Source organism: Gobio gobio, assembly GCF_949357685.1.
Source record: "Gobio gobio genome assembly, chromosome: 8".
Taxonomy (NCBI): domain Eukaryota; kingdom Metazoa; phylum Chordata; class Actinopteri; order Cypriniformes; family Gobionidae; genus Gobio; species Gobio gobio.
In genome coordinates, this window is record NC_137114.1 from 3537650 (window position 1) to 3564143 (window position 26494).

Here is a 26494-nt window from a genome sequence, read left to right on the forward strand (position 1 = left end):
CCGAGAAAGTTACTCGAGCTGCATTCTGGGATATCCACCGGAGGCTGGACTTGAGCTAAAATACTGATGTTGCAGAATCAGTCCTGTTAGAGCTCAGAGACAGGTTTATGCTGATAACCCTTAAACACACACCTCGGGTCCTTAGCGACCCGGGACGTCGTTCACTACCCTCCTCCTCCTCCTTCATTTATTAAAGTTAGACATCAATCTTCTTAATATTCTTAATCAATTCATTATAAACTGAGTACAAATATACAATTATAAAAGAATGCCTGTTTTTCCATTCATGTTTTGTAAAAATGGTATCGGGTCACTAATGACCTAAGGTGTAAGAGTGTATGTATATTTGTTTCTGCACAACAATAATTGAATCTTTAATGATGGAATAAGTGCAATTCACCTTTATTCCACAAGGTGGCGATGTCTGATACACTTTAGCCCTATTTGGAGGGTAATTGTTGCTCATGTGGACGTCTGTAAACATACATGTGCAGTCACCTCCGTGACAAACTTCAGTGCGTTCAGATGTGATTTATTCACGGTGGAGAACTGAGTTCTGTGATCCAATAACATGATTGTGCTGTAAATGTCATATGCTTGGTATAATAAGAATAACGGCATATTTAATAATAGGAAATTATTCATTATTTAAATAAATAGGAAGAAAGGATGTCATTTTAAAAATGTGGAAATGAGCGGAAACAAGTGAATACAGCCTCTTATTTACATGAGGTGAACATAATGCTGCTAACTTAAGATATATAGCATTAATTAGTGCCTTAATAACGGCCCATTTCAAATGTTTACTTGTTTTTCCTCTCCTTCTCTTTTGAGCGGTAATAAAAGATTATTCTTGTAAATACTTGCCAGCATTTCAGCAAAAAAAATTGTAGGCTAGATCTTTAAAATGCATCCAAATGACAGCGAAGCTCAACCGTACAGTAGGGCCATTGATGAAGTGACGTTTCACTCATAGTTACTGCAGGCTGAAAACTAAACAATAAGCCAAATCCAGGTCGCTAAAGACCCAGATATGTAAGAATGATTGGCGAAACAGTCACGCCTTTAAGGGTTAAAAGAGCTGAATATGAACCTGGATGTCTCCCTTAAATAGAGCATTGTCTGAACATCTGAACTGTTAGCCACTCATTAAACTGAAGCAGCATGAAAACAAGCCGTCTTTAATGTCATTCACAGCCTCCAACACAATCTGAAAACGAGGAGTGGAATCTGAAACTGAACACACCAGGGCAAAAGCGCACAGACACTGATTCTGCAGCGTGTGATTGGCCGGATCAGTTCATGAGGAGGCTCAGAGTCTGGCCAGGCTCTTCTCCAGAGCGCTGATGTCCGCCAGGTCTCTGCTTCCGTGGGCGCTGCACTCGATGAACTCCACACGAGTGGGCAGCTGGGAGAACTCGAAGTCCTTTCCTCTCTTACCCAGATACACTGAGCCCCCGACGGCCCCATCCTGAGAGGAGAGCGCCGCAGACCGCGTCAATCTCAGGGTGTTCCTGTGGAGCACACACACACACACACACACACAAAAACACACACACACACCCCATCAGCCAACCCTCAGTGTGTGCCGTTTACACTTCCTCAGCTGTAATAACTCAAAAGTGGAAACTGGTGTTCGTTGAAGAATAATTTGGGTCACAATTTCGGTCAACAACCTTTTTTCACTGACGAAAACTAAATAAAAACCCATTCTGGATGACAAAAACTATGAGGAAAATCTACTGTCATTTTCATCATTGATTTTCTCCAGGATCACGCGACAGCGCTTCAGCGCCGCTCAATCAATAACACACATTAAAGGGTAACTTCAGTGGTTTAGCATTAAGCTTTGTTTTTAAACTGGGGCATTTATGCAGTAGAAATGTGCAGTTATTTTTGAATTTGGTGCCTTCTAGACTGAGAAAAGACAGAAAATTTAGTTTTGTCTTACGTGGATGAAAGACAACTCCTCCCAGAATGCACTTGCTTCGCTGCCCAATGAGGCCACTCTGTACACCGTTGTTTTGCTCTTCATAGGAATACAATCATTTCGTTCAGTTAGAGAATAAACACTACAATTAAAAACTGAACGCGTGTTTTCAATAAAGTGTGAGTGAGCCGAACAAAAGTCACGTCACAAACAGATTTCCTTCATCACGAAGAGCTGAGGTAATGTTAAACGCCAGTCTGGCACGATTTCAGATCGCATGTGGAAGCTAAACTATCACAGGAATTCATTGAAGAGTTGAAGCACTCACTTTGCTCTGCAGCGCGCCGTTATTAATGTGCGTGTGGCCGTCTGTGTCTCATTCTGTGTGTGAGATCTCTCCCCTATGGGCGGATGATAACATGTGGAACAGCTCCATCTAGTGGCTGTAGTCTTTAGCCTCTGGCCAAAAAATCCTCAGATGACACAAATATCGTCATTTTGCGTCAGAGGATTTTTTCCAGAAATAAAATGCAGAATTCTCTCGTCTCAGGGGATATGAGGGGGGAAAGTCCCATAATTTGAATATACTACCGGGTTTCTACTGATACAAAGCCTAATGCTAAACCACTGAAGTGACCCTTTAATGACAGGTCATGATTATCAACTAATGCTGAATCATCAGTGTTTACTGTACCATGTTTATACAGTCATATAATTTAGACGGTTGCAACAATGCACATTTTATCTCCCCATCTGAACTGCAATACTAAGGCATTTCAAAACAAGAGTCCTGGTGTAATAATAAAAAGGCACGCATTATATATACACGTTTGATTACACAAACTGTATTTAATTTCATTCCCATTTAACTCATAGTCAGGAGGAAAGACTAACAACAGTATTTGACACATTATTCAATAAAGTATCAGGTTATAATAGTTCACTAACACCATTAAATATAATCATTACTTGCAATTAAATAAATTTAACTGAAATAAAATACACTTAAACTTATCTGAAGCTTTAGCTTAACCTGATATACTCACTAAAACATTCTCAAAACTATAGATGTTTTAAAAAAAAACAAACATAAGAAGTGAATTGAGCTTGTGTGTATTTTTGCGCTTGAACGGTCAAAAACATAATTATGTCAAAATGTCAGGTAACAGTCCGTTATTTGATGCTCAATGAATGCATTACAGTTGAACTAAACTCATTAGATTTGAGTCGACTTTAACTAAAAACATTCAGGTGACTAAAATATGACTAAAACACGGAATTTTAGTCAAAAGACTATAAAACTAAATCAAAACGTGCTGTCACAACGGGAACGATACATCTCACCATACAGTTATTTTTGCTTTAAATAAGATTTTTGTGCTATCAACATTTTTGAAATGTCAATTCTTTTCAATATCATTTTAACCCTCTGGTGCTCTTCGGTCATTTCTGACCGGAAAAAAAATCACAGCTTCATCTGAATGATATGAAACTTGGTGACTTTTCTAGCATTAGGGATGTAAACACTAGGGATGGCGAAAACTAAACATTTTCTTGACCGACCACTGACCCTCATTAGCCGGTTGAAACCGGTTAACCGGTTAGTTTAAAATATGCTGCGCTATTTGAAATAACAGCCGCAAGCCGCGCCTGCAATTTCGCCACTCTGCCTCCCGCTCTCACACACACACACTGTCCCGGCGCCGCACTCACGTCACTTTTTTAAAATCCCCTACAGCGCGAAACATGAGTCCCGCAAAGGCGGCGCCGAGGAGCAGCAGTGAAGCGGGGGTTTCGGCACCGAGCCTATTTTTGCTGCTCTGCTGACGCTCAATTAAAGTGAAAGCACATTTTTGATGACAAAATAAATACGATTTCACACAAAAAGTGCTCAAAATGCACACAAGAAGCACGTGTAGTGTGTTTTGACAAGAACTGGAGTATGTCAGAAAAGAAAATGAAGAATAAAATATATTTGTAGAACATTTACCCCTTTTAAACTGTTTTAATTATTCAGTTTATGTGAAAGTATAGTGTGTGTACTGTATATATATAACTTAAGATAGCCAGCAAAGATGATATATAAACATTAGTTTGGTTTATTATGTAGGCTACACAGACAGGTCTAGCTCTAGCACTACCCAAATCAAGTCGGCGGAGTTTGCGGTCTTGTAAATGTATTGAAGTTAAGTATGAATGAAACCACATGATCGGAGCTGTTTTCTTGGGCGTGTTTATCGCTTATCATTTACATGCGAATGTTGTAGTAGGCTAGCCTACGCCTCCCCATGTTAACAAAGTTTCAAGACTATCAAGTTTATAAATGACCAACTTCTAAAAACAAATATAGGCTAATTGTCTTTATAAAGCAATACTCGCATATGATATAAGTGAGCATTATATGTAGTGTTGGAGCTGCTGCTGTGACGCTGTACAAACGCTTACAGTGTGAATACTCTCGCGCGTCTGCAGTCACGGTGAAGTTACGCTGACGTGCAGCTCACGCACTGCTCACGCTTCAGTGTGAAACGGGGGTTCGTTTCGAAATGGTTTGGGTACAAAGGTGATCGCGTTGAAAATAAAGGCATTTGTCTAGCGTTAGAAGCTCATTTGAAACATTGCCGCGGCTCATTTAAGAAAATGACAGCTCCGAAAAGACGCCGCTTTAGTTCGAGGTAGTGCTAACAATAATAAAGAAAGATGATGATCAACACCTTATGTGTTACCACTGAAATGTAGATGTAATATATTTCCAAATGTAAGCCCATCTTATGCGGAATGTTGTATACAATAACCTCGAGTGTTTTAGCCTGTTTACTTTTTGCAAACCTTGTGAGCGCGCAAACCCAAACGCTGTGACCTCGCGCCAAATGTTTTTATTGGTTTATTAAGTACAAACAGTCGAGTTATGAAAAATTGAGTGTGAGGGATTTGTTCACTTCACACAAAAAGATTTTGGAATGAGATGGCTAACTGTAGTAGCGTTTAGTCCACTGTCTATAATAGCCTAATTTAGAGATCACTTTTTTTTTTTTTAACCCGACAACTTTGATTGGTTGACCGTATCAACGTTAACCGTCGGTCAAACGGTCATCAGTTAACATCCCTAGTAAACACATACAAAAATCATGATTCGAGCATGCTAAGGGGTCGTAAAAAAAAAAAGTAGCCTTCATTGTCTTCGGTCATAAATGACCACCATAGGAAATGAATGGGAAATCTGCAAAAATTCAAATTCACAGAAAAAAAAATCTATATTTCTAACAAACAAAAAAATATCTAAAACTTTATAATAAATAGCCTTTGAGATTTTTTTAATATATATATATATTCGAATCCATCTAAAAAAAAAAATCATTAAATGTGTTCAAAACAGAACTAGTGAATTCAAGCCTCTCCATAGAGACCTCTAGTGGTTACACACATGGGTGCAGGATTTCTGAAATAATTCCAAAAGAGGGGCTAATCTGCCTTAAAAAAAATATATATATTTTGAAGGCCTAGTCTTTATTTTAACCTGAAATACTGCAATAATTAAAAAAAAAAAATGTGTATAATTTTCAATGCCAAAAATAGACCATAATTATTGCATAAATATTAAAAAATACCATCAAATCATCTCAAAATACAACATTAAAAAGAAAAAAATATTATTGAAGAAAAATAAAATGCATTGGTTTTACTGGGGTGGAGGAAGTTTAATTTTTAGGAGTCTTATGAGCGGGAAGACGACCAATGCAACCCCTAAAGGAAGAGCAGCAGAGGGATAAACACTAACACTAGCCGGAAAACTCAAGCTCACTGAAGACAAGTAAACAGATAAAGAAAGAACAAAAAGACAACTGAAGAATGGCACACACTAGAAATACTACACACAATGCATCAGATAATCACACCTATTAAAACACAACATCTCTACAGTGTAAAATTAAAAATACATTTATTCTTATTAAAGTTACGAATGTGATTGAGGTCAAGATCAGCGAGAGATTCTCTTTTGTAGTTGTTGGATTCGCATTAACAACAGCAGGTAAATGTGGACACTGTCACTTTAAGAGCGACTGCACGGGTCCAGTATACTCATGTGTTTTCCGTCTCAGAGGTTTACGTTCAAGACATAAATGACTGTTTCCCTGCAAATACATGTCGTGTGTGTGTTTGTGTTCGTACAGAGCATACTCACAGCTCCTTCTCCAACTGCTGCTGGATCAGTTTGGCTGATTTCGCCATAGAGATATCTGCAGAAGAAAACACACACACATGTACTCCACACTTTCACACACCGCTCATTAAAGCGTGGCGGACGGTGGGCTTGACCTCTGACCTTGTTTGTTGCAGGCGAGCAGCAGCGCTGGGGCGTTCTTGGCCATGGTGCTGTCCGTGAGGATGGAGTACAGGAACTCAGCCACATCTCGGACATCCTTCTGGAACACACTGCTGTCCACCACGAACACCACGGCTCTGCAAAAGAGGCCTTCAGACACGTGTGTGTGTGTGTGTGTGTGTGTTAGGGCTGTCAACGAATATTCTAAATTCGAATATATATTCGAATAGTTTTTAAAAAACGAATTTCGAAGGTGAAAATTAATATTCGAATAAATAAAAAAATGTGGGGAAAAAACGCCTGCGGTAGTAGAGGCGTGGCGGTCTGCTTTGCGAGTGGGCCTGAAGCCTTGTGTACTTTGGCCCGTCTCCGCAGCTCGAGCCTCCGCTGACTATTCTTTGAAACGACAGATGGCGACTCGGAGTAATTGTTCTATAAACTATCAGGAAAAGCGTCGAGAAGAAGTGGCTAATGTACACAGGTGACGATATTTATTTTAGTACACTTCACCGAAAACCACACTACAGAAGAATCATGTAAAACAGATCAAAATAAACCTTGATATTACTTGTGACATGAGAACAACATGTATGTAGAAATGTAACATTAACTTATACAACTCAATTTATGATATCTAAATGTTTCCTAATTTCACTAAACACTTTAGTGAGTTTTCACTTAGTTTCGTGAACTTTTCTTTATTAAAGGGGCTTTTTTATGCTTTTGTAGGCTCGTTTTGTAAATATAAGCAACTAATTTGTATGTATTTATATTTGTAATTTGTATCAAGGAGCCTCTCCTTGAACTGTCACCTTATCGTGGTGGAGAGGTTTGAGTACCCGAATGATCCTGGGAGCTATGTTGTCTGGGGCTATATGCCCCTGGTAGGGTCTCCCAAGGCAAACAGGACCGTGACGTCGCCCGGCATGGCGCAGCCGGGGCCCCACCCTGGAGCCAGGCCCGGGGTTGGGGCTCGTATGCGAGCGCCTGGTGGCCGGGCCTCCCCCCATGGGGTCCGGCCGGGCTCAGCCCGAAGGAGTGACGTGGGGCCGCCCTCCTGTGGGCTCACCACCTGCAGGAGGGAGCGTAAGGGGCCGGTGCATAGCCAATCGGGCAGCAGTCGAGGGCAAGGCCCCCGACGACCCGATCTCTGGACACGGAATCTGGCTTTAGGGACGTGGAATGTCTCTTGAGAGAGGCTGGACTCTCTACCACTCTGGAGTTGCCCATGGTGAGAGGCGGAGGGCTTGAGTGGGTTTGCTTATAGCCCCCCAGCTCAGCCGCCATGTGTTGGAGTTCACCCCGGTGAACGAGAGGGTCGCTTCCCTGCGCCTTCGAGTCGGGGATAGGTCTCTCACTGTCATATGTGCCTTCAGGTCGGGGATAGGTCTCTCACTGTCGTTTGTGCCTACGGCTCAAATGGCAGTGCGGAGTACCCGGCCCTCTTGGAGTCTCTGGGAGGGGTGCTGGAAAGTGCTCCGACAGGAGACTCCAACGCCCACGTGGGCAATGACAGAGACACCTGGAGGGGCGTGATTGGGAGGAACGGCCCCTCTGATCTGAACCCGAGTGGTGTTCAGTTATTGGATTTCAGTGCTAGCCACGGTTTGTCCATAACGAACACCATGTTCAAGCATAAGAGTGTCCATCAGTGCACATGGCACCAGGACACCCTAGGCGGGAGGTCGATGATCAACTTTGTGGTCGTGTCATCAGCCCTTCGGCCATATGTCTTGGACACTCGGTTGAAGAGAGGGGCGGAGCTGTCAACTGATCACCACCTGGTGGTGAGTTGGATCCGATGGCGGGGGAGGAAGCTGGACAGACCCGGCAGACCCAAACGTACTGTGAGGGTCTGTTGGGAACGTTTGGCCGAGTCTCCTGTCAGAGAGATCTTCAACTCCCACCTCCGGCAGAGCTTCGACCGGATCCCGAGGGAGTCTGGAGATATTGAGTCCGAGTGGACCATGTTCTCCACCTTCATTGTCGCTGCGGCCGCTCTGAGCTGTGGCCGTAAGGTCTCCGGTGCCTGTCGAGGCGGCAATCCCCGAACCCGGTGGTGGACACCGGAAGTAAGGGATGCCGTCAAGCTGAAGAAAGAGTCCTATCGGGCCTGGATGGCTTGTGGGACTCCGGAGGCAGCTGACCGGTACCGGCAGGCCAAGCGAAAAAAAAAAAATCGGGCCTGGGAGGAGTTCGGTGAGGCCATGGAGAAAGACTATCGGTCGGCCTCGAAGAGATTCTGGCAAACCGTTCGACGCCTCAGGAGGGGGAAGCAGTGCCCTACCAACACTGTTTACAGTGGCGATGGGCGGCTGTTGACCTCAACTGGGGATATCGTTGGGCGGTGGAATGAATACTTCGAGGATCTCCTCAATCCCACCGACATGTCTTCCGTTGAGGAAGCAGTGGCTGGGGACTCAGAGGTGGACTCGTCCATCACCCGGGCTGAAGTCATCGAGGTGGTTAAAAAGCTCCTCGGTGGCAAGGCACCGGGGGTGGATGAGATCTGCCCTGAGTACCTCAAGTCTCTGGATGTTGTGGGGCTGTCTTGGCTGACACGCCTCTGCAACATCGCATGGCGGTCGGGGACAGTGCCTCTGGACTGGCAGACCGGGGTGGTGGTCCTTCTTTTCAAGAAGGGGGACCGGAGGGTGTGTCCAACTACAGGGGGAAATCACACTTCTCAGCCTCCCCGGGAAAGTCTATGCCAGGGTACTGGAGAGGAGAATTCGGCCGATAGTGGAACCTCGGATTCAGGAGGAACAGTGTGGTTTTCGTCCGGGCCGTGGTAAACTGGACCAGCTCTATACCCTCTACAGGGTGCTGGGGGGTTCATGGGAGTTTGCCCAACCAGTCCACATGTGTTTTGTGGATTTGGAGAAGGCATTCGACTGTGTTCCCCGTGGCATTCTGTGGAGGGTGCTGGGGGAGAATGGGGTCCGGGGGCCCCCTGCTTAGGGCTGTTCAGTCCCTGTACAACCAGAGCAGGAGCTTGGTCCGCATTGCCGGCAGTAAGTCAGACTTGTTCCCGGTGCATGTTGGACTCCGGCAGGGCTGCCCTTTGTCACCGGTTCTGTTCATAATTTTTATGGACAGAATTTCTAGGCGCAGCCAAGGGCCGGAGAGTGTCCGGTTTGGGGACCACACGATTTCGTCGCTGCTTTTTGCGGATGAAGTTGTCGTGTTGGCCTCCTCAAGCCAGGACCTTCAGCGTGCACTGGGACGGTTTGCGGCCGAGTGTGAAGCGGCTGGGATGAGAATCAGCACCTCCAAGTCCGAGGCCATGGTTCTCAGTCGGAAAAGGGTGGCTTGCCCGCTTCAGGTGGGTGGAGAGTTCCTGCCTCAAGTGGAGGAGTTTAAGTATCTTGGGGTCTTGTTCACGAGTGAGGGAAGGATGGAATGGGAGATTGACAGACGGATCAGTGCAGCTTCTGCAGTAATGCGGTCGATGTACCGGTCTGTCGTGGTGAAGAAGGAGCTGAGCTGTAAGGCAAAGCTCTCGATTTACCGGTCAATCTACGTTCCTACTCTCACCTATGGTCATGAGCTGTGGGTCATGAACGAAAGGACAAGATCCCGGATACAGGCGGCCGAAATGAGCTTTCTCCGTAGGGTGGCTGGGCGCTCCCTTAGAGATAGGGTGAGAAGCTCAGTCACTCGGGAGGAGCTCAGAGTAGAGCCGCTGCTCCTCCACATTGAGAGGAGCCAGCTGAGGTGGCTCGGGCATCTATATCGGATGCCTCCTGGACGCCTTCCCGGGAAGGTGTTCCAGGCACGTCCCACCGGGAGGAGGCCCCCGGGGAAGACCTAGGACACGCTGGAGGGACTATGTCTCCCGGCTGGCCTGGGAACGCCTCGGGTTCCCCCGGAAGAGCTGGAGGAAGTGGCTAGGGAGAGGGAAGTCTGGGCGTCTCTGCTTAGACTGTTGCCCCCGCGACCCGGCCCCGGATAAGCGGAAGATGATGGATGGATGGATGGATAATTTGTATGTGCAAACTGGACCAGCCTTACTTTGCATCGCCCGCCACAAGCTCTCTGTCTGCAACACGACAAGAGGCCATAACGGAGAAATTAATGTTGTTCATTTGTAAGGACATGAGACCGATCAGTGTCGTGGATGGGGCAGGCTGGAGTTCTATCAAGCAATGGAACCGAGGTACTGACTGAAGAGATATTGCATGAATAAAGGATAAATGCACTGCCACTGGTTTGATTATTTACCGTTTCATGTCAAGGAAAAGTTCCATGTTTACCACAGCACAGCCTGCTCGGAGCGTTCGATAATATGCTGTAAAATTTATAATAATATTTGTTTCAATCACTGAATGAAGCCTGCTATATTTGGGACAAGAGTCGCGACCTTAAATTGCTTGCACAAAACTCTTGATCAACCTCAGAATGTGTGTTCATTTAAACCGTTATGCAGAGAGCGTGAGGGCGAGAGAGAGTGAGGTCTGTGGTCTTTAGCCATTAGTTGATTTACTTGTTTTTGTGTAGGTAATACATTGTCAAATATGTTTAAACTTAAATAGACTACCTATATAAGTAGTTATGTCTCTTTGTATTCATTTGTCCTGTTATTGACGTAATGCGCGTCATTGATAAAATGCACAACCAGATGTTCGAATAGTTCGAATATTCGTCCTTTTTTTAGAGGGAATATTCGAACGTCATTTTTGAGCAATTTTGACAGCCCTAGTGTGTGTGTACATCACTCACTGCTGTCCACCACAAACACCACGGCTCTGCAACAGCCAGAGGCCTTCAGACACGTGTGTGTGTGTGTGTGTGTGTGTGTGTGTGTGTGTGTGTGTGTGTGTGCATCACTCACCGAGCCATGGCCTTGTACTTCTCCACGATCTGAACTCTCAAACTCTCATGGCCAGGAACATCGATGAGAGTCCAGCTGCTGCCCTGCAACAGAAGAGCAGCGTTACTGAACGCACGCCATTGGTGAAGAGAAACATCACATGATCACACAGAGGAACGTCACATGATCACACAGAGGAAGGTCACATGACTCACGCGGTCGCTCTTGCTCTTGTATGTGGCACTGCTCTCTGTGATGGACGTCTGAGTTCTCACAAACTTCCCTAGCAACAACTGGAGACACACAGCCAATCACTTCCAGACTGATGTTTGTGTGTGTGTGTGTGTGTGTGTGTGTGTGTGTGTGTGTGTGTGTGTGTGTGTGTGCGTGCGTGCGTGCGTGCGTGTGTGATGGGTAGGTTTAGGGGTAGGGGCAGTGTGTGTGTGTGTATGTGTGTGCGCGTGTGTGAGATGGGTAGGTTTAGGGGTAGGGGCAGTGTGTGTGTGTGTGTGTGTGTGTGTGATGGGTAGGTTTAGGGGTAGGGGCAGTGTGTGTGTGTGTGTGTGTGTGTGTGTGTGTGTGTGTGCGCGTGTGTGATGGGTAGGTTTAGGGGTAGGGGCAGTGTGTGTGTGTGTGTGATGGGTAGGTTTAGGGGTAGGGGCAGTGTGTGTGTGTGCGCGTGCGTGATGGGTAGGTTTAGGGGCAGGGGCAGTGTGTGTGTGTGCGCGTGCGTGATGGGTAGGTTTAGGGGCAGGGGCAGTGTGTGTGTGTGTGTGTGTGTGTGTGTGTGTGCTTGTGTGTGTGCGTGCGTGTGATGGGTACGTTTAGGGGTAGGGGCAGTGTGTGTGTGTGTGTGTGTGTGACTCACGCGAGTGAACAGGAGAGTCTTCCCGGAGTCACACAGTCCCAGAAGCAGCACGGCGTTCCTCGCTTTACTGGAGCCCCAGAAACCCCTGAAGAAAACTGGAAGAGCAGAGAAAGGTCACAGCATGGAGAGGGCGACCTCTGACCCGGGTCATCAGGTCCCAGAGGTCAAAGTGCAATCAAACAAGAGACAGCAGGCCTGTTGTACTTCACCCAGCGATGCGCAGACCGATCGTGTCTGACTTGAAGCAGTGCATGCTGGTTAGAAATGTTGTCCGCCGTTCCGTGATTGGCCGGATTCTCCGCATGATCACGTGCGTTTCGTGTTTATTCTAGAACCTTCAGCTCCACTAATGCACACAAATCTGTGTTTATAACAGTAAAACCTCCTTTCATGTAGTCGCGATGTTATATTGTCATAAACGTAGACCTCACTTCACTAGCTATGTTTCCATCCACCTATTTTAATGCGCATTGTGGGATATCGCATCAAAAAATGCTGAATGGAAACGCCAAGATGCGCATAAATTCTAAAAATGCGCATTAAAAACGTATGAGTCGGATACATTTTCAATCCGATACGAAAACATGCGCATAAACTACGATGGAAACGCATTGACCGACGCATTTTAAGCAGTTATCAGGAAATTACGATTATGTTCTCTTCGACTCACTGGATGGAAACGGTGATTTATTCGCAAATGTTTTATGTGATATTGCATTTTTGCACATAAATTATATTCGCAACTTTGGATGGAAACACAGCTATTGATAGTGTAGGCTTATATGTTGAACTTTATTCGTGCACAAACTCATGCTGAGTAAAGTATGACATGACAATAATGTCTCTGAAACAAATATTGCATTTATTTCCCTTCAGCTGATGAAGTGTGCAGACACATGGGGACAGTGGCGGTTCTGGTAACTAGGGGGGCCAGACTGGGGCCACTTGTGCTTTTAGGGGGCACACGTTAACATTTATCTTAACCAGTAGTTAAATAGGTAGTTCACCTAAAAATGAAAATTCTATCACCATTTACTCACCCCCAATGTCGTTCCAAATATGACTTTCTTATGTTGAACACAATATTAACTTATTTATTTTATTAAACTGTTGTATAAGATCAGTATCGCATTTGCACTCATGCTATTCTAGGTAGAAAAACAGAACTGTGACATGGCACTCGTTACTCATGTTATATTGCTTATAGTGTCTATATCATGATGTAAATGTGAGGGCGTTTTCCACACTGGCAGTTTAGTTCGAATAATTGGTAATGTGAAAGTTGTCATGTGGACCCGCGTGAGCTGAGCTCAGGGGAACTGGATTCGAGACTGCCTGAAGGAGGTGCTCTGAGTTCGGTTGCGCAGATTACGCTCAAGCTGTGCCGCGATATGTGAATGTGAAAGCAACAAGGACTCGGGTGCGCAAGAAAAGTAACATGCATTTTATTAGATGACAATGTATTTAATTCAATAAAACACATGTAAGGGATGATAGTGTTGTTGATTTACCTTGGATTCGAGCGAGAGGGAGCCTGCGGTGTAGACGCGCTCTGACTCGGACCACAAACGTGCCCAGTGTGAAAACGCTCTGAGACTAAAACTCAAACAGGGGCATTTTTGCCGCATATCTTGAATTTGATGTACATTCTAACTAAGCAGCACTGAAATGGATAACTAATACAGGTTTTTGGAACAACACGAGGGTGAGTTACATCAGGTGTTTTTATTTTCTTTTTGGGGGAACTAACTCTTTAACTTATTTTCCGGATTATTGAAAGTCTTTTTTATTTGGCCTTGTACTGTATCAGTCTGCAGTCTCTACACGTGAAGTAAAATAATTTCAAGTTCATTTATTTATTTGAAAAGTAATGTAAAATATGATCATGCACGCTCAATTTATAAAAGTAAAACTAAACATTTTATTGTACATGTTTTGTTGTAGCCTACCTGCTCTCTGTTAGCAGACTCTTCAAAAAGTTAGCATAGGCATAAAAACAAACATCTAACACTCTATAAGCAACACTGGACAATTGGATAAAATGATATTATTTCTCGCTATATGTGAACAAGACTGAAATTATATTATTTTCTGTATCTTTTCTCGGGCATGTCTATCTCTGAGGTGAAACACGTCTCTGTCATAGTCGCACATGAGCGGTTCTTTCATTGTGTTGGTCATAATTTATTTTTGGCTGCATCTTCCTAATTCGGAATATGATCAAAGATGACATATGTGGACGTGTTCGGAGAAAAAAGGCATTGAAAAAATATATTATAACTACCAGTAGCCTATGTTTAAATGAACGAAATGACTGAATGGAATTCAAAGTCATCAAGTCAGTAAATTAATCTACAGTATCACTGCTGCATATGGATGAAGTTACACACAACACAACATGTATAAAGAGAGTTTATTTGATCTATAATCAAGTGCGTAGCAACCATTATAGCCCGCGTTTTACAACTATTTGAGCGAATGCAGACTGAGTGACGAATCATTCATAAACAGACTTGCGTCCCACAGCGCGCACCCTCCTCATTGCTTCTCTGCATTGGTTATTGGTTATGACAAAATAAAGTACTCTTTTCATCACATACCACTACAGCAAAAACTGCACATTGCAACCAGTTTCAGAATTTTTTTTGGTGCGATATGATTCCAAATTTAGGGGGGCCAAGCTTGTTGACACTGTTGACACGGGGGCACCCCCCCCCCTCCCCTCTGCAAACAACAAATAAAGGCCTTTTGACATCCTCTTTTAGCAGGAAATCATGGTTTTATTGTACAGAGCAACGGAGGATATAGATTCTTACATTATGGGCTAGTATGAAAAATAATTCTTAATATGTCCTACATCATTTGAAAGATATTTCTAATCTGTAAATTGCAACAAACTTGTAATTAACACTTAAATTTAAAAATTTTAGTTATTCTTAGACATTTTAAATACTCTGTATACATACTTATTTTTATTTATGTAAATATGTTGTAGTTGTTTTATTATTATTTTTTTTTTGCACATAGGTTCTTTGCTTTTTTTGTTCATAATGATAGACGTTGTAAGCTGAGATATGCAATTGTTTAAATTAAACATACTTTGCTGAAGACAAATTAAGTTTTGGTGGTTGATTGGCATACTAGTCAAATAACAGTCATGATTTCAAATAAGAATCCCCCAATGGCTTTTAAGTGCAAATCATTAGCCCAAATTACGCAAAGTAACTACTTGAGCACTAGTTAAAGCCCAAATTACGCCACATAACATTTGCTGACAGCTTGCCCCCCCCCCCAGTTAAAAACTCCTATCCTGGCATCAGCTCTGCCCCGCCCACTGATATCATCGTCATCATCATCATCATCATCCTCCTCATCCTCATCAGACTCATATCCACACACACTCCTGGTTTATGGTTATTCCACTGCTCTGAGTGCAGTGATAGTGAAGCAGACACAGGCTGATGAAGACCTAACACTGCTCATCTTACCCACAGTGAGGATCACGAGCGCTAAAGCCACACATATCCCGAGCAGGAGAACGGCCTCTTCCCTCCGCATCTCCTTCAGGAAACCCTCCAGGAACGGCTCCGAGGAGAAATCCTCCAGATCTGGCTGAACCTTCTCGTCCATGATGTCTGTGCACACATGGGAAGCGGAAGTGGAGGACACGTGTACTAACAGCGCTGTCTGTCTACTACGGCGACGGCTTTCCTCATGAATATTCATACGGATGCGCGGCCACGACTGGCCAATCCGCCCGCAGTGTCTGATGAATATTCATGAGCTGATCCTTTCCTTCACAAGCTGTGGGAGTAACACGAAATGTGTCCTAATCATTTGTCCCCTACAAAATAGATGAATGATCATTTCTGTTTTGTATCACTTTATCGTGTCTATTAAACTTTATCGTTGTTATTATTTAGGTCGCGCGAGAGTGACACGACAAATGTTACTTTTCTCCGCGTTTAGTAGGATGGACCAATCACAGTTGTGTGTAAAGATTAATTCCTGATTCCTCATGATCATTTAATGAATGTGGTCAGGGCGCCTTTCCTTTGCATCTCGAGCACTGTCCCTCTGATGAGCCGGGTTTCAGTGCGCGTACACAAATGTTTCTGTTATTAATACACAAACGCTGTGAGATTTGACAGAGCCGCGCATGCGCATGAGCCGTCACGCCGCAGGCTGACAGCGCCGCGCATGCGCACGAGCCGTCGTGTCGTGTTGTGGTGGTGAAGCGGAAGATGGCGGCGGTGTCGATGTGTCAGTACTGGAAGCGCTTCGACTTGCCGCAGCTGCAGGTCAGTGGATCTCCACTTCTGTGTGTTCATGTGTGTGTGTTCGGCTGCTGGACACACAGGCGGATCGGTTATTGGTCATCTTTATTCATTGGTCAGCGGCTGGGATGTGAACATCCTCAAAAGTTGTCCCATATAGAAACATAAACTAGATATCAACGTTCCTTAACGCTGGAGATTATTTTTCTTTTTACAGTGTGAATCATTTGGTCAGAAGATGCTGACTGCTCTGTTGTCATATTGTTGTCAGATTAATAACCGATAGTTCTTCTGGGCTGAAAGTCTCAGCCACACACGGAACTATAACGCACTAATTAAGTGTGTGTGTGTGTGTGTGTGTGTGTGTGTGTGTGTGTGTGAGAGAGAGTGAGTGTGTGACAGGAGAGCTGTCAGTCAATAAATGGGGAAACAAAGTAGTAACTTATTTGAAAAAGTAACTCTGATATTTAGCTGTGAATAGTAAAAGTAATGTGCTACTTTACTAGTTACTTGAAAAAGCAATCTGAGTACATAACTCAAGTTACTTTTAATGCGTTACCCTAACACTGATTACAAGTAACAATTACTTTTTCAAGTTACTAGTAAAGAAACACTTTACTTTTACATTTACAATCTACTTATTCAAACAAGTAGTTTGACTCCTGTGGCCATGTTGAGATGATTGTGTGTGTGTGTGTGTGTGTGTGTGTGTGTGTGTGTGTGTGTGTGTGTGTGTGTTCGTGAAGATTACTGTAGATCTGGAGTAATGTGAGCAGGTTTTTACTCATCTCACTTACACAAGAACACATTCAGGATTCCTCAGAATGAATGAAAACTGTGATATGCATTATAACCCTAGCCTGTCCTGTGGGATCAGCTGATCTGTGATTATAACCCTAGCCTGTCCTGTGGGATCAGCTGATCTGTGATTATAACCCTAGCCTGTCCTGTGGGATCAGCTGATCTGTGATTATAACCCTAGCCTGTCCTGTGGGATCAGCTGATCTGTGATTATAATCCTAGCCTGTCCTGTGGGATCAGCTGATCTGTGATTATAACCCTAGTCTGTCCTGTGGGATCAGCTGATCTGTGATTATAATCCTAGCCTGTCCTGTGGGATCAGCTGATCTGTGATTATAACCCTAGCCTGTCCTGTGGGATCAGCTGATCTGTGATTATAACCCTAGCCTGTCCTGTGGGATCACCTGATCTGTGATTTTAACCATAGCCTGTCCTGTGGGATCAGCTGATCTGTGATTATAACCCTAGCCTGTCCTGTGGGATCAGCTGATCTGTGATTATAACCCTAGCCTGTCCTGTGGGATCAGCTGATCTGTGATTATAACCCTAGCCTGTCCTGTGGGATCAGCTGATCTGTGATTATAACCCTAGCCTGTCCTGTGGGATCAGCTGATCTGTGATTATAACCCTAGCCTGTCCTGTGGGATCAGCTGATCTGTGATTATAATCCTAGCCTGTCCTGTGGGATCAGCTGATCTGTGATTATAATCCTAGCCTGTCCTGTGGGATCAGCTGATCTGTGATTATAACCCTAGCCTGTCCTGTGGGATCACCTGATCTGTGATTTTAACCATAGCCTGTCCTGTGGGATCAGCTGATCTGTGATTATAACCCTAGCCTGTCCTGTGGGATCAGCTGATCTGTGATTATAACCCTAGCCTGTCCTGTGGGATCAGCTGATCTGTGATTATAACCCTAGCCTGTCCTGTGGGATCAGCTGATCTGTGATTATAACCCTAGCCTGTCCTGTGGGATCAGCTGATCTGTGATTATAATCCTAGCCTGTCCTGTGGGATCAGCTGATCTGTGATTATAACCCTAGCCTGTCCTGTGGGATCAGCTGATCTGTGATTATAACCCTAGTCTGTCCTGTGGGATCAGCTGATCTGTGATTATAATCCTAGCCTGTCCTGTGGCATCAGCTGATCTGTGATTATAACCCTAGCCTGTCCTGTGGGATCAGCTGATCTGTGATTATAACCCTAGCCTGTCCTGTGGCATCAGCTGATCGGTGATTATAACCCTAGCCTGTCCTGTGTTTCAGCTGGTCTGTGATTATAACCCTAGCCTAGGGCTGCACAATTAATCGAATTTTAATCACGATCACGATTTTGGCTTCCCACGATCAAATTCGCGTGATCGAGCGATATTTAAAATGCGTCATTCATTCACGCTTTGTATTAAAGTTTTTTTTTTTTTCAAAGCCAGTCTAGCGCGCTGTAAAGCCGCTGTCTGATCACGTGCGTCCATGCATCAATCAGAGTTGTTCCCTGCACCGCGCAGCAGCTCAGTCAGTTTCCAGATGTAGACAGTCACAGACAGAAGACAGAGTAGCGTGAGGAAAATACCACAACAGATAGCAGGCTATAATCTATCTTAACAAAGAAAAAATGTCTAACGTAGCAGAGGGAGCGGCCGAGGGGCTTGTCCCGAGAATCGGATCGTCATCCATTGTGTGGAAACATTTTGGGTTTCAGGCAAGTGACACAAAACAAGAACAGGTCATATGCAAAGAGTGCCATAAAGTTGTTTTGGCACCACAAAGCAACACAACGAACCTCTTTAACCACTTAAAAAAACACCATAAAGTTCAATACGATGAATGTATGAGGGCCAAGAAATGCGTTGCAAAGAATAATCATCCCACAACATCTCAGACATCCATCGAAGCGAGCCTCTTTAGCGCATCACCATACCCATCCACCTCTCAAAGACACAGTGAAATAACAAATGCAGTCGCATTTCATTTGGCTAAAGACATGTGCTCAATAAACACGGTGACAAACGAAGGCTTCAAATTCTTGGTCAACACTCTGGATAAACGATACGTGATCCCCTCGCGTAATTATTTTTCAAAGGTGGCACTACCTGCGATGTACAGAAAACGCAGAGGGGAAATAGAGCGTGATCTTGCCAATATTCTTTTGGCCATAGTTCTTCTGCCTTGAAATGTTCTTATTTGGTTACATTCTGTTATGGAATATTTGTTTCTTATTGATTGTATATTTTATTTTTAGTTTTATTCACATCCATTATGCAGGTAAAACTTAAGTTTATATTTTGCTTCCTAAAATATATTTACACATTGTAAAATGTAAAATAGTGCCCTGTTGAAGTTTTGCTACATTTTCTTTATTGTTTTAATTTATTTTTATTTATTCTTTAAGGAGATTCACTGAATTTTGGTGAATAAGAGGACCTATTTTATTTTGATGCACATATCTGTACATTAGCAGGAATGTTGCACAATATGGATGTGAAGGCAGTACATGTAATTAGCTTGTGTGACAATAAAAAATTGTTTTGGTTAAAATCAACAAATAATCGTGATAATTAATCGTGATCTCAATATTGATCAAAATAATCGTGATTATCATTTTGGCCCTTATCGTGCAGCCCTACCCTAGCCTGTCCTGTGGGATCAGCTGATCTGTGATTATAACCCTAGCCTGTCCTGTGGGATCAGCTGATCTGTGATTATAACCTTAGCCTGTCCTGTGGGATCAGCTGATCTGTGATTATAACCCTAGTCTGTCCTGTGGGATCAGCTGATCTGTGATTATAACCCTAGCCTGTCCTGTGGGATCAGCTGATCTGTGATTATAACCTTAGCCTGTCCTGTGGGATCAGCTGATCTGTGATTATAACCCTAGTCTGTCCTGTGGGATCAGCTGATCTGTGATTATAACCTTAGCCTGTCCTGTGGCATCAGCTGATCTGTGATTATAACCCTAGCCTGTCCTGTGGAATCAGCTGATCTGTGATTATAACCCTAGCCTGTCCTGTGGGATCAGCTGATCTGTGATTATAACCCTAGCCTGTCCTGTGGCATCAGCTGATCTGTGATTATAACCCTAGCCTGTCCTGTGGGATCAGCTGATCTGTGATTATAACCCTAGCCTGTCCTGTGGGATCAGCTGATCTGTGATTATAACCCTAGCCTGTCCTGTGGGATCAGCTGATCTGTGATTATAACCCTAGCCTGTCCTGTGGCATCAGCTGATCTGTGATTATAACCCTAGCCTGTCCTGTGGGATCAGCTGATCTGTGATTATAACCCTAGCCTGTCCTGTGGCATCAGCTGATCTGTGATTATAACCCTAGCCTGTCCTGTGGGATCAGCTGATCTGTGATTATAACCCTAGTCTGTCCTGTGGCATCAGCTGATCTGTGATTATAACCCTAGCCTGTCCTGTGGGATCAGCTGATCTGTGATTATAACCCTAGTCTGTCCTGTGGCATCAGCTGATCTGTGATTATAACCCTAGCCTGTCCTGTGGGATCAGCTGATCTGTGATTATAACCCTAGCCTGTCCTGTGGGATCAGCTGATCTGTGATTATAACCCTAGCCTGTCCTGTGGCATCAGCTGATCTGTGATTATAACCCTAGCCTGTCCTGTGGGATCAGCTGATCTGTGATTATAACCCTAGCCTGTCCTGTGGGATCATCTGATCTGTGATTTATAACCCTAGTCTGTCCTGTGGGATCAGCTGATCTGTGATTATAACCCTAGTCTGTCCTGTGGGATCAGCTGATCTGTGATTTATAACCTTAGCCTGTCCTGTGGGATCAGCTGATCTGTGATTATAACCCTAGTCTGTCCTGTGGGATCAGCTGATCTGTGATTATAACCCTAGCCTGTCCTGTGGGATCAGCTGATCTGTGATTATAACCCTACAGGGCTCCAGAGTGCGACTAAATGGTCGCATTTTGCGACTAAAATTTGAGAGTGTGCGACTGAATTTTACATCCAGTCGCACGTGTGCGACCAGTAAATTTGCCTGCTGTCGGTACTGGAGAAATTAAGAAAATACACTTACTAATTATAATTGATAGACGTTATGTCTGGCAAATTCTATCTTTGCCAGCCGTTTCTATATGAGAGAAATAGAATATTAAACCATTTGTCCGTGATGCATTTTTGCTATTCACAATCCAGAAGAGAGAGAAAGCGAGCGCGCTCTGTCACGTGGAGCTGCGAACACAACACCACAGTCAGCTTAATGAGTGACGATGGCCAAGAACTAAACAAAAGTTTAGTCTGCTTAAACTTTAGGGATGTGCTGTGATATTAATCTAATTTTATTTTCGATTTTGGCTTCCAAGAATTATAAAAAGATGGTATGAGGTAAAACTATTCCTATAGCCGTGTTCCGTCGAGCGCGACTTCTCTTCACAGCTGCGCTGTCATTTCTCCCTAAACCTAAACTAAACGTCAGATTCAGTGATTGTTGTAAACTGCAGTCTCTACTGTTGCTAAACTGCGGGATGTGTTTGATAATAAAGAGCTATTAAATGCACAATAATCCGCGCAAGAGACGCTGTTTCCAACTTCAAGGCGGCTTATGTGTGTGTGCTGCGAAATGGACCGGCTTGCACTTAATATTTTAGGCTTCGTGTGCGCGTCTAAACCATCAAATAAACAACAAATAGCCGGTGTCAAAATGACCGGATTGGAGAGTAGTTATTTTAACAGTTTATATCTTAAATGGGCGTAAATAGTTTGGAGAAATAGGAGAATATGATATTATTAGTTCTACAGTTGATCGGTCTTAAAGGGGCAGCGTCTAATAAACCGGCTGACGATTGAGCCATTAATGCGAATCGAACAAAAGGCAAATAGAAAATATTCACATCTCTTGAATTAATAACTTTAGCTTTTATAAGCATTAATCTATCAATTTATACAGTGAAAACTATGCAGTGTTATTTTACATTTCATTACTTTATTAGAATTCTTTGTAGGTTTGTTCTTTACTGTAATATTAATGTTAGCAGACCTTCTGAATGCTGCACTGGTCCATTTACAAATAGATGTTTTATATTTTTGTTCAAACTTTGCGGTTTCTTTTGCTATAGATATTTTACTTTTCAGATTATAAAGCCATGTTAATTATGTTCTTAATTATGTTTTTTTTTATAATAAAGTATAATAAAAAGTACCGGATCGATAAGCAGTATCGGTAAGACTAGTAATACCATTAAAACCTTAACGATACCGATTCCTATTAGTAATACAGTGGAAATTAGTAGATTTGGTTAGCATGTTGATTTACGGTGTGCGCCCCTAAAATTTCTGGTTGTGCCCCTAAAATGTTCAGTTGGGGGCCACTGTGCTCCTAGTGAAAAAAGTTAGTCTGGAGCCCTGCCCTAGCCTGTCCTGTGGGATCAGCTGATCTGTGATTTATAACCTTAGCCTGTCCTGTGGGATCATCTGATCTGTGATTTATAACCCTAGCCTGTCCTGTGGGATCATCTGATCTGTGATTATAACCCTAGCCTGTCCTGTGGGATCAGCTGATCTGTGATTATAACCCTAGCCTGTCCTGTGGGATCATCTGATCTGTGATTTATAACCCTAGTCTGTCCTGTGGGATCATCTGATCTGTGATTATAACCATAGCCTGTCCTGTGGGATCATCTGATCTGTGATTATAACCATAGCCTGTCCTGTGGGATCAGCTGATCTGTGATTATAATCCTAGCCTGTCCTGTGGGATCAGCTGATCTGTGATTATAACCCTAGCCTGTCCTGTGGGATCAGCTGATCTGTGATTATAACCCTAGCCTGTCCTGTGGGATCATCTGATCTGTGATTTATAACCCTAGTCTGTCCTGTGGGATCATCTGATCTGTGATTTATAACCCTAGCCTGTCCTGTGGGATCATCTGATCTGTGATTATAACCCTAGCCTGTCCTGTGGGATCAGCTGATCTGTGATTATAACCCTAGCCTGTCCTGTGGGATCATCTGATCTGTGATTTATAACCCTAGTCTGTCCTGTGGGATCAGCTGATCTGTGATTATAACCCTAGCCTGTCCTGTGGGATCAGCTGATCTGTGATTATAACCCTAGCCTGTCCTGTGTTTCAGAGGGAGCTGGATGGCACTGCCACACTCCTGGCCAGCCGACAGGACGACAGCGAGCAGACCCGCAAAAAGCTCATCGAGCAGAGCCGCGAGTTCAAGAAGAACACGCCAGAGGTGTGTGTGTGTGTGTGTGTGTGTGTGTGTGTGTCCACCTCACGTCTAGTCCACCGCTAGGACCACAGATGCTGTTTCACAGAATCCATTCATAAAAGTGTAATTAACCCTCTCGAGTTGGCCATCACGCCGGCGTGATCGGCTTGCTTTTTTTCTTATCAGTGCCAAAGAGACTCAAAAACTCTGTCGTTTTTTATCATCCAGCCAAGTGTTATACATCATTATAATCTGTTAAGTTTCTTTTTTTTTATAGTACAGTCGCAATAAAAACAAATTGTTGTGCTTTTTGCAAAATAAAGAAATCAAACTTGATGCGCGATCTGCAGCCTCTCTGTCAAAGACGTTCATTCAGATAGTCTTCAGAAAATGACCTCTAGCTTAGTGAATACTTGTCTCACAAACATGAGCCATAAGTCTGAAGAAACGCTGAAATGTCAGGTTTTAAACACTGTAAACCAAATCAAAAACAAATATTCTGTGTTTATATAATCTGGTTGAAAGCAGAGCGATGCTAGTTGTTCCTGAGCGGCTCATTATAGACTAATGCGACCACGCCCACTAAGCGTGCGCTCTATTGAGATTCAAATACTGAGGCGACGCTCACACACACATCAACTCAAACACACACACACACACACACACACACACACACACATCAGCTCAAACAAACACATCGTGCAACGAGGCGCACTGAAGCTTTATTTGTTTAAATTAGCTCAAAATTACTGTCAGATGTAAGTAATTAACTTGACAAACTATACATCATTTAAAAGATCTAAGACTCAAGCTTCCATTTTTGACCTCTCTTTTATTCTCAAAGACATATAGTGACCGTAATTTGTTAATATGTGTCAGGAGTTATGAATATGAAAACCGTCCATACCTTCTAAAGATTGTAATATGAGCATCAGCTGCTCTCATTCATAAAAAACTCTTCATACTTCATACTGGCAGCCGGAGGGCGCTCCGTGCACATGTAGTCCATATATAGCACGCATGAAGAAGATACCATGTGACATTGACATAAACAGCTTCCAGAAATCGCTCTAACATGCAGGCAGACAGGTTTGAAGATAATAAACACACAATCGCGACAATATATGGCTTATCTGTGTTATTTATACCATGTTGGGTGTTTTCATAATAGATTATATTTATAATGCAATGCTACTCGAGCTTTTATAGTTATGCAGAATATTGTAAAATATATTTTCTGTATGATTTTTTGATCCAAAGCCAAATGAGATCACATAAGGTTATTTATAACATTTGACTTGTGATATAAAGTAAGTTTGGAGTAAAAACATGGTTTTAATCTCATTAGCTAATTGTTGTGTTTTAATAAATTGGTGTAATAAATCATAAATTATAGTTTAATAAATCATAAATTGTTGTGGCAGATAATATAGATTGTTTTAAGTTATCTGGTCTACCTTTATGAAGCAACTCTGCACTGTGCCTAAGCAGAATTTCCCCTTGGGGACAATAAAGTTAACTAACTAACTAACTAACTAACTAAGCAAAAACTCGAATTGTAAATATTTGGACTGGAAACAAGAAAAATACCAAATAAGAAGAGCATTTTTTGCAGTGTAGTCAAATCTTCTGATCATTTCAAATATAATAGGCCTTTGTTGATTACATTCCAAATAAAATAAACTACAAAATATATATATTTCCTTTGCTCTGTTGCTCTCTGTCACATAGGCCTACCTGAAGCTCATTCATTATGCAGCTCATTAATGCGAGTCCTTTGTTATCTCAGGTGCTATCTCATCATTATTCATTAGATATCACGCCTCCTCGCATATTGGCTTTGTGAAGAGAAACTGTCTTACAAATTTTAAATCAGTTTATTGTTTTATGTGAATGAGTAGGCTCAATGATTCTCACATCAGTATGAAGAAAAAACTCTATGCAAATACAAGATGGAGTCAAAAGTCTTGTGGACACACATCTATTGTGTGTTTTGAGGCCTTAATTTTAAAACAATATTTTTAGTTTTTTCAAATATCATGCATAAACATTTTTCTCTCAAAAATACAAGCATGTACATACAAGTTGCTCACATATTATGGTAGCCCAGTTTGTGCTGAATACAGTGTAATTACACTTTTGCCATTGATGTGTTTATAAGCAACTGAAAAAAGCACAAATATCAGAGCATGTCAAAACTTCTAAAGGGCCCCAAAACAGCTCAGACTCCAGAGGGTTAACTGTGTAATGCAGGAAACGATGAATACATCAACAGCAGGTCAGTGCAGTTAAAGGGACAGTTCACCTACAAATGGAAAACCTCTGGAGCTGGAGGTGATGGCAGTGTAGAGGTCAGCAGAGGGGTCAAGGTCATGACAGGCCAAACATGAGTGTGTGTGTGTGTGTGTGTGTGTTTGGCACTGAAGCTTCTTCATTTGTGTGTGATGCAGGATCTGAGGAAGCTGGTGTCTCCGCTGCTGAAGAGCTTGCAGGCCGAGGTGAGTGTGTATGTGTGTGTGTGTGTGTGTCTGAGATGCCCTCAGCTGCTGTCAGTGTGTGTATGTGTGTGCGTGTGTGTGAGTGTGTGTGAGTGTGTGTGAGTGTGTGTGAGTGTGTGTGTGTGTGTGTGTGTGTGTGTGTGTGTGTGTGTGAGATGCCCTCGGCCGGCCTGTCTGATGTTTCCTCATCTCTTGTCTCCTCTAGATCGATGCGTTGAGTAAGAGGAGTAAAGAGTCGGAGACGGCCTTTCTGAACGTCTACAAGCGGCTGATAGATGTGCCGGGTACGTCCAATCACAAGCCTCACAGATCTCCCAGAGAATCCGTGAATATCACATGTTTACGCGGAGCAGCTGAAGATATGACAGGATGTGGAAAGCACAGACATTTCAAAATAAGAGTCCTGTGTGTTTATAATTCAGGCTTGTGTATTAGTAGAAGGCCATCGTTATGGATGAACTCTTTCTGTTGTGCTCCTCATGTGTGTGTGTGTGTGTGTGTGTGTGTGTGTGTGTGTGTGTGTGTGTGTGTGTGTGTGTGTGTGTGTGTGTGTGTGTGTGTGTGTGTGTGTGTGTGTGTGTGTGTGTGTGTGTGTGTGTGTGTAGACCCCGTGCCGGTGTTGGAGCTGTCTCAGCAGCTGCATCTGAAGGTTCAGAGGATGAACGACATTGACACGGAGAACCAGAAGCTGCGCGAGACGCTCGAGGAGTACAACAAAGAGTTCGCTGAGGTCAAGAACCAGGGTGAGACACACACCTTCTGTCCACACACACACACACACACACACACACACACACGCT

At 43.4% G+C, this 26494-nt stretch overlaps 2 protein-coding genes across 8 annotated transcripts in view; one reads left to right on the plus strand and one right to left on the minus strand.

The window, feature by feature from the left end:
• Window positions 1–1165: 1165 nt before the first annotated feature.
• Window positions 1166–16032, minus strand: srprb (SRP receptor subunit beta). 2 transcript variants are annotated; one of them, XM_079824395.1, is made up of 8 exons: window positions 15424–15588; window positions 11936–12030; window positions 11283–11360; window positions 11089–11171; window positions 6255–6391; window positions 6114–6168; window positions 1952–2029; window positions 1166–1514 (listed from the first exon to the last, which is right to left on the minus strand). In XM_079824395.1, the coding sequence occupies exons 1-8, from the start codon at window positions 15563–15565 to the stop codon at window positions 1313–1315; spliced, it is 870 nt and encodes a 289-aa protein (XP_079680521.1). In that variant the 5' UTR covers window positions 15566–15588; the 3' UTR covers window positions 1166–1312. The 2 variants fall into 2 exon arrangements, with proteins under 2 accessions (XP_079680521.1, XP_079680522.1); XM_079824396.1 differs by lacking the exon at window positions 1952–2029 and having other exon boundaries at window positions 15424–16032.
• A 125-nt stretch (window positions 16033–16157) lies between these two features.
• cux1b (cut-like homeobox 1b) overlaps window positions 16158–26494 on the plus strand; it is a 35966-nt gene continuing 25629 nt past the window's right edge. For 3 of the 6 annotated variants that reach the window (XM_079824368.1, XM_079824369.1, XM_079824370.1), the window contains exons 1-5: window positions 16158–16236; window positions 23110–23220; window positions 25647–25694; window positions 25900–25978; window positions 26300–26437. In XM_079824368.1, the coding sequence (XP_079680494.1) occupies window positions 16180–16236; window positions 23110–23220; window positions 25647–25694; window positions 25900–25978; window positions 26300–26437 (433 nt within the window). In that variant the 5' untranslated portion in view covers window positions 16158–16179. The remainder of the gene's footprint in view (window positions 16237–23109; window positions 23221–25646; window positions 25695–25899; window positions 25979–26299; window positions 26438–26494) is intronic. The other 3 variants (XM_079824372.1, XM_079824373.1, XM_079824371.1) reach the window with 2 other exon arrangements.

Coding starts and splice junctions, on each gene's coding strand:
- srprb (XM_079824396.1), bottom strand. CDS start 15,661: ATGAATATTCATGAGGAAAGCCGTCGCCGTAGTAGACAGACAGCGCTG. Junction 11,361..11,935: donor AGACTCTCCTGTTCACTCGC/GTGAGTCACACA, acceptor GTGTGTCTCCAG/TTGTTGCTAGGGAAGTTTGT. Junction 1,515..6,113: donor CAGCAGTTGGAGAAGGAGCT/GTGAGTATGCTC, acceptor TGTGCTCCACAG/GAACACCCTGAGATTGACGC.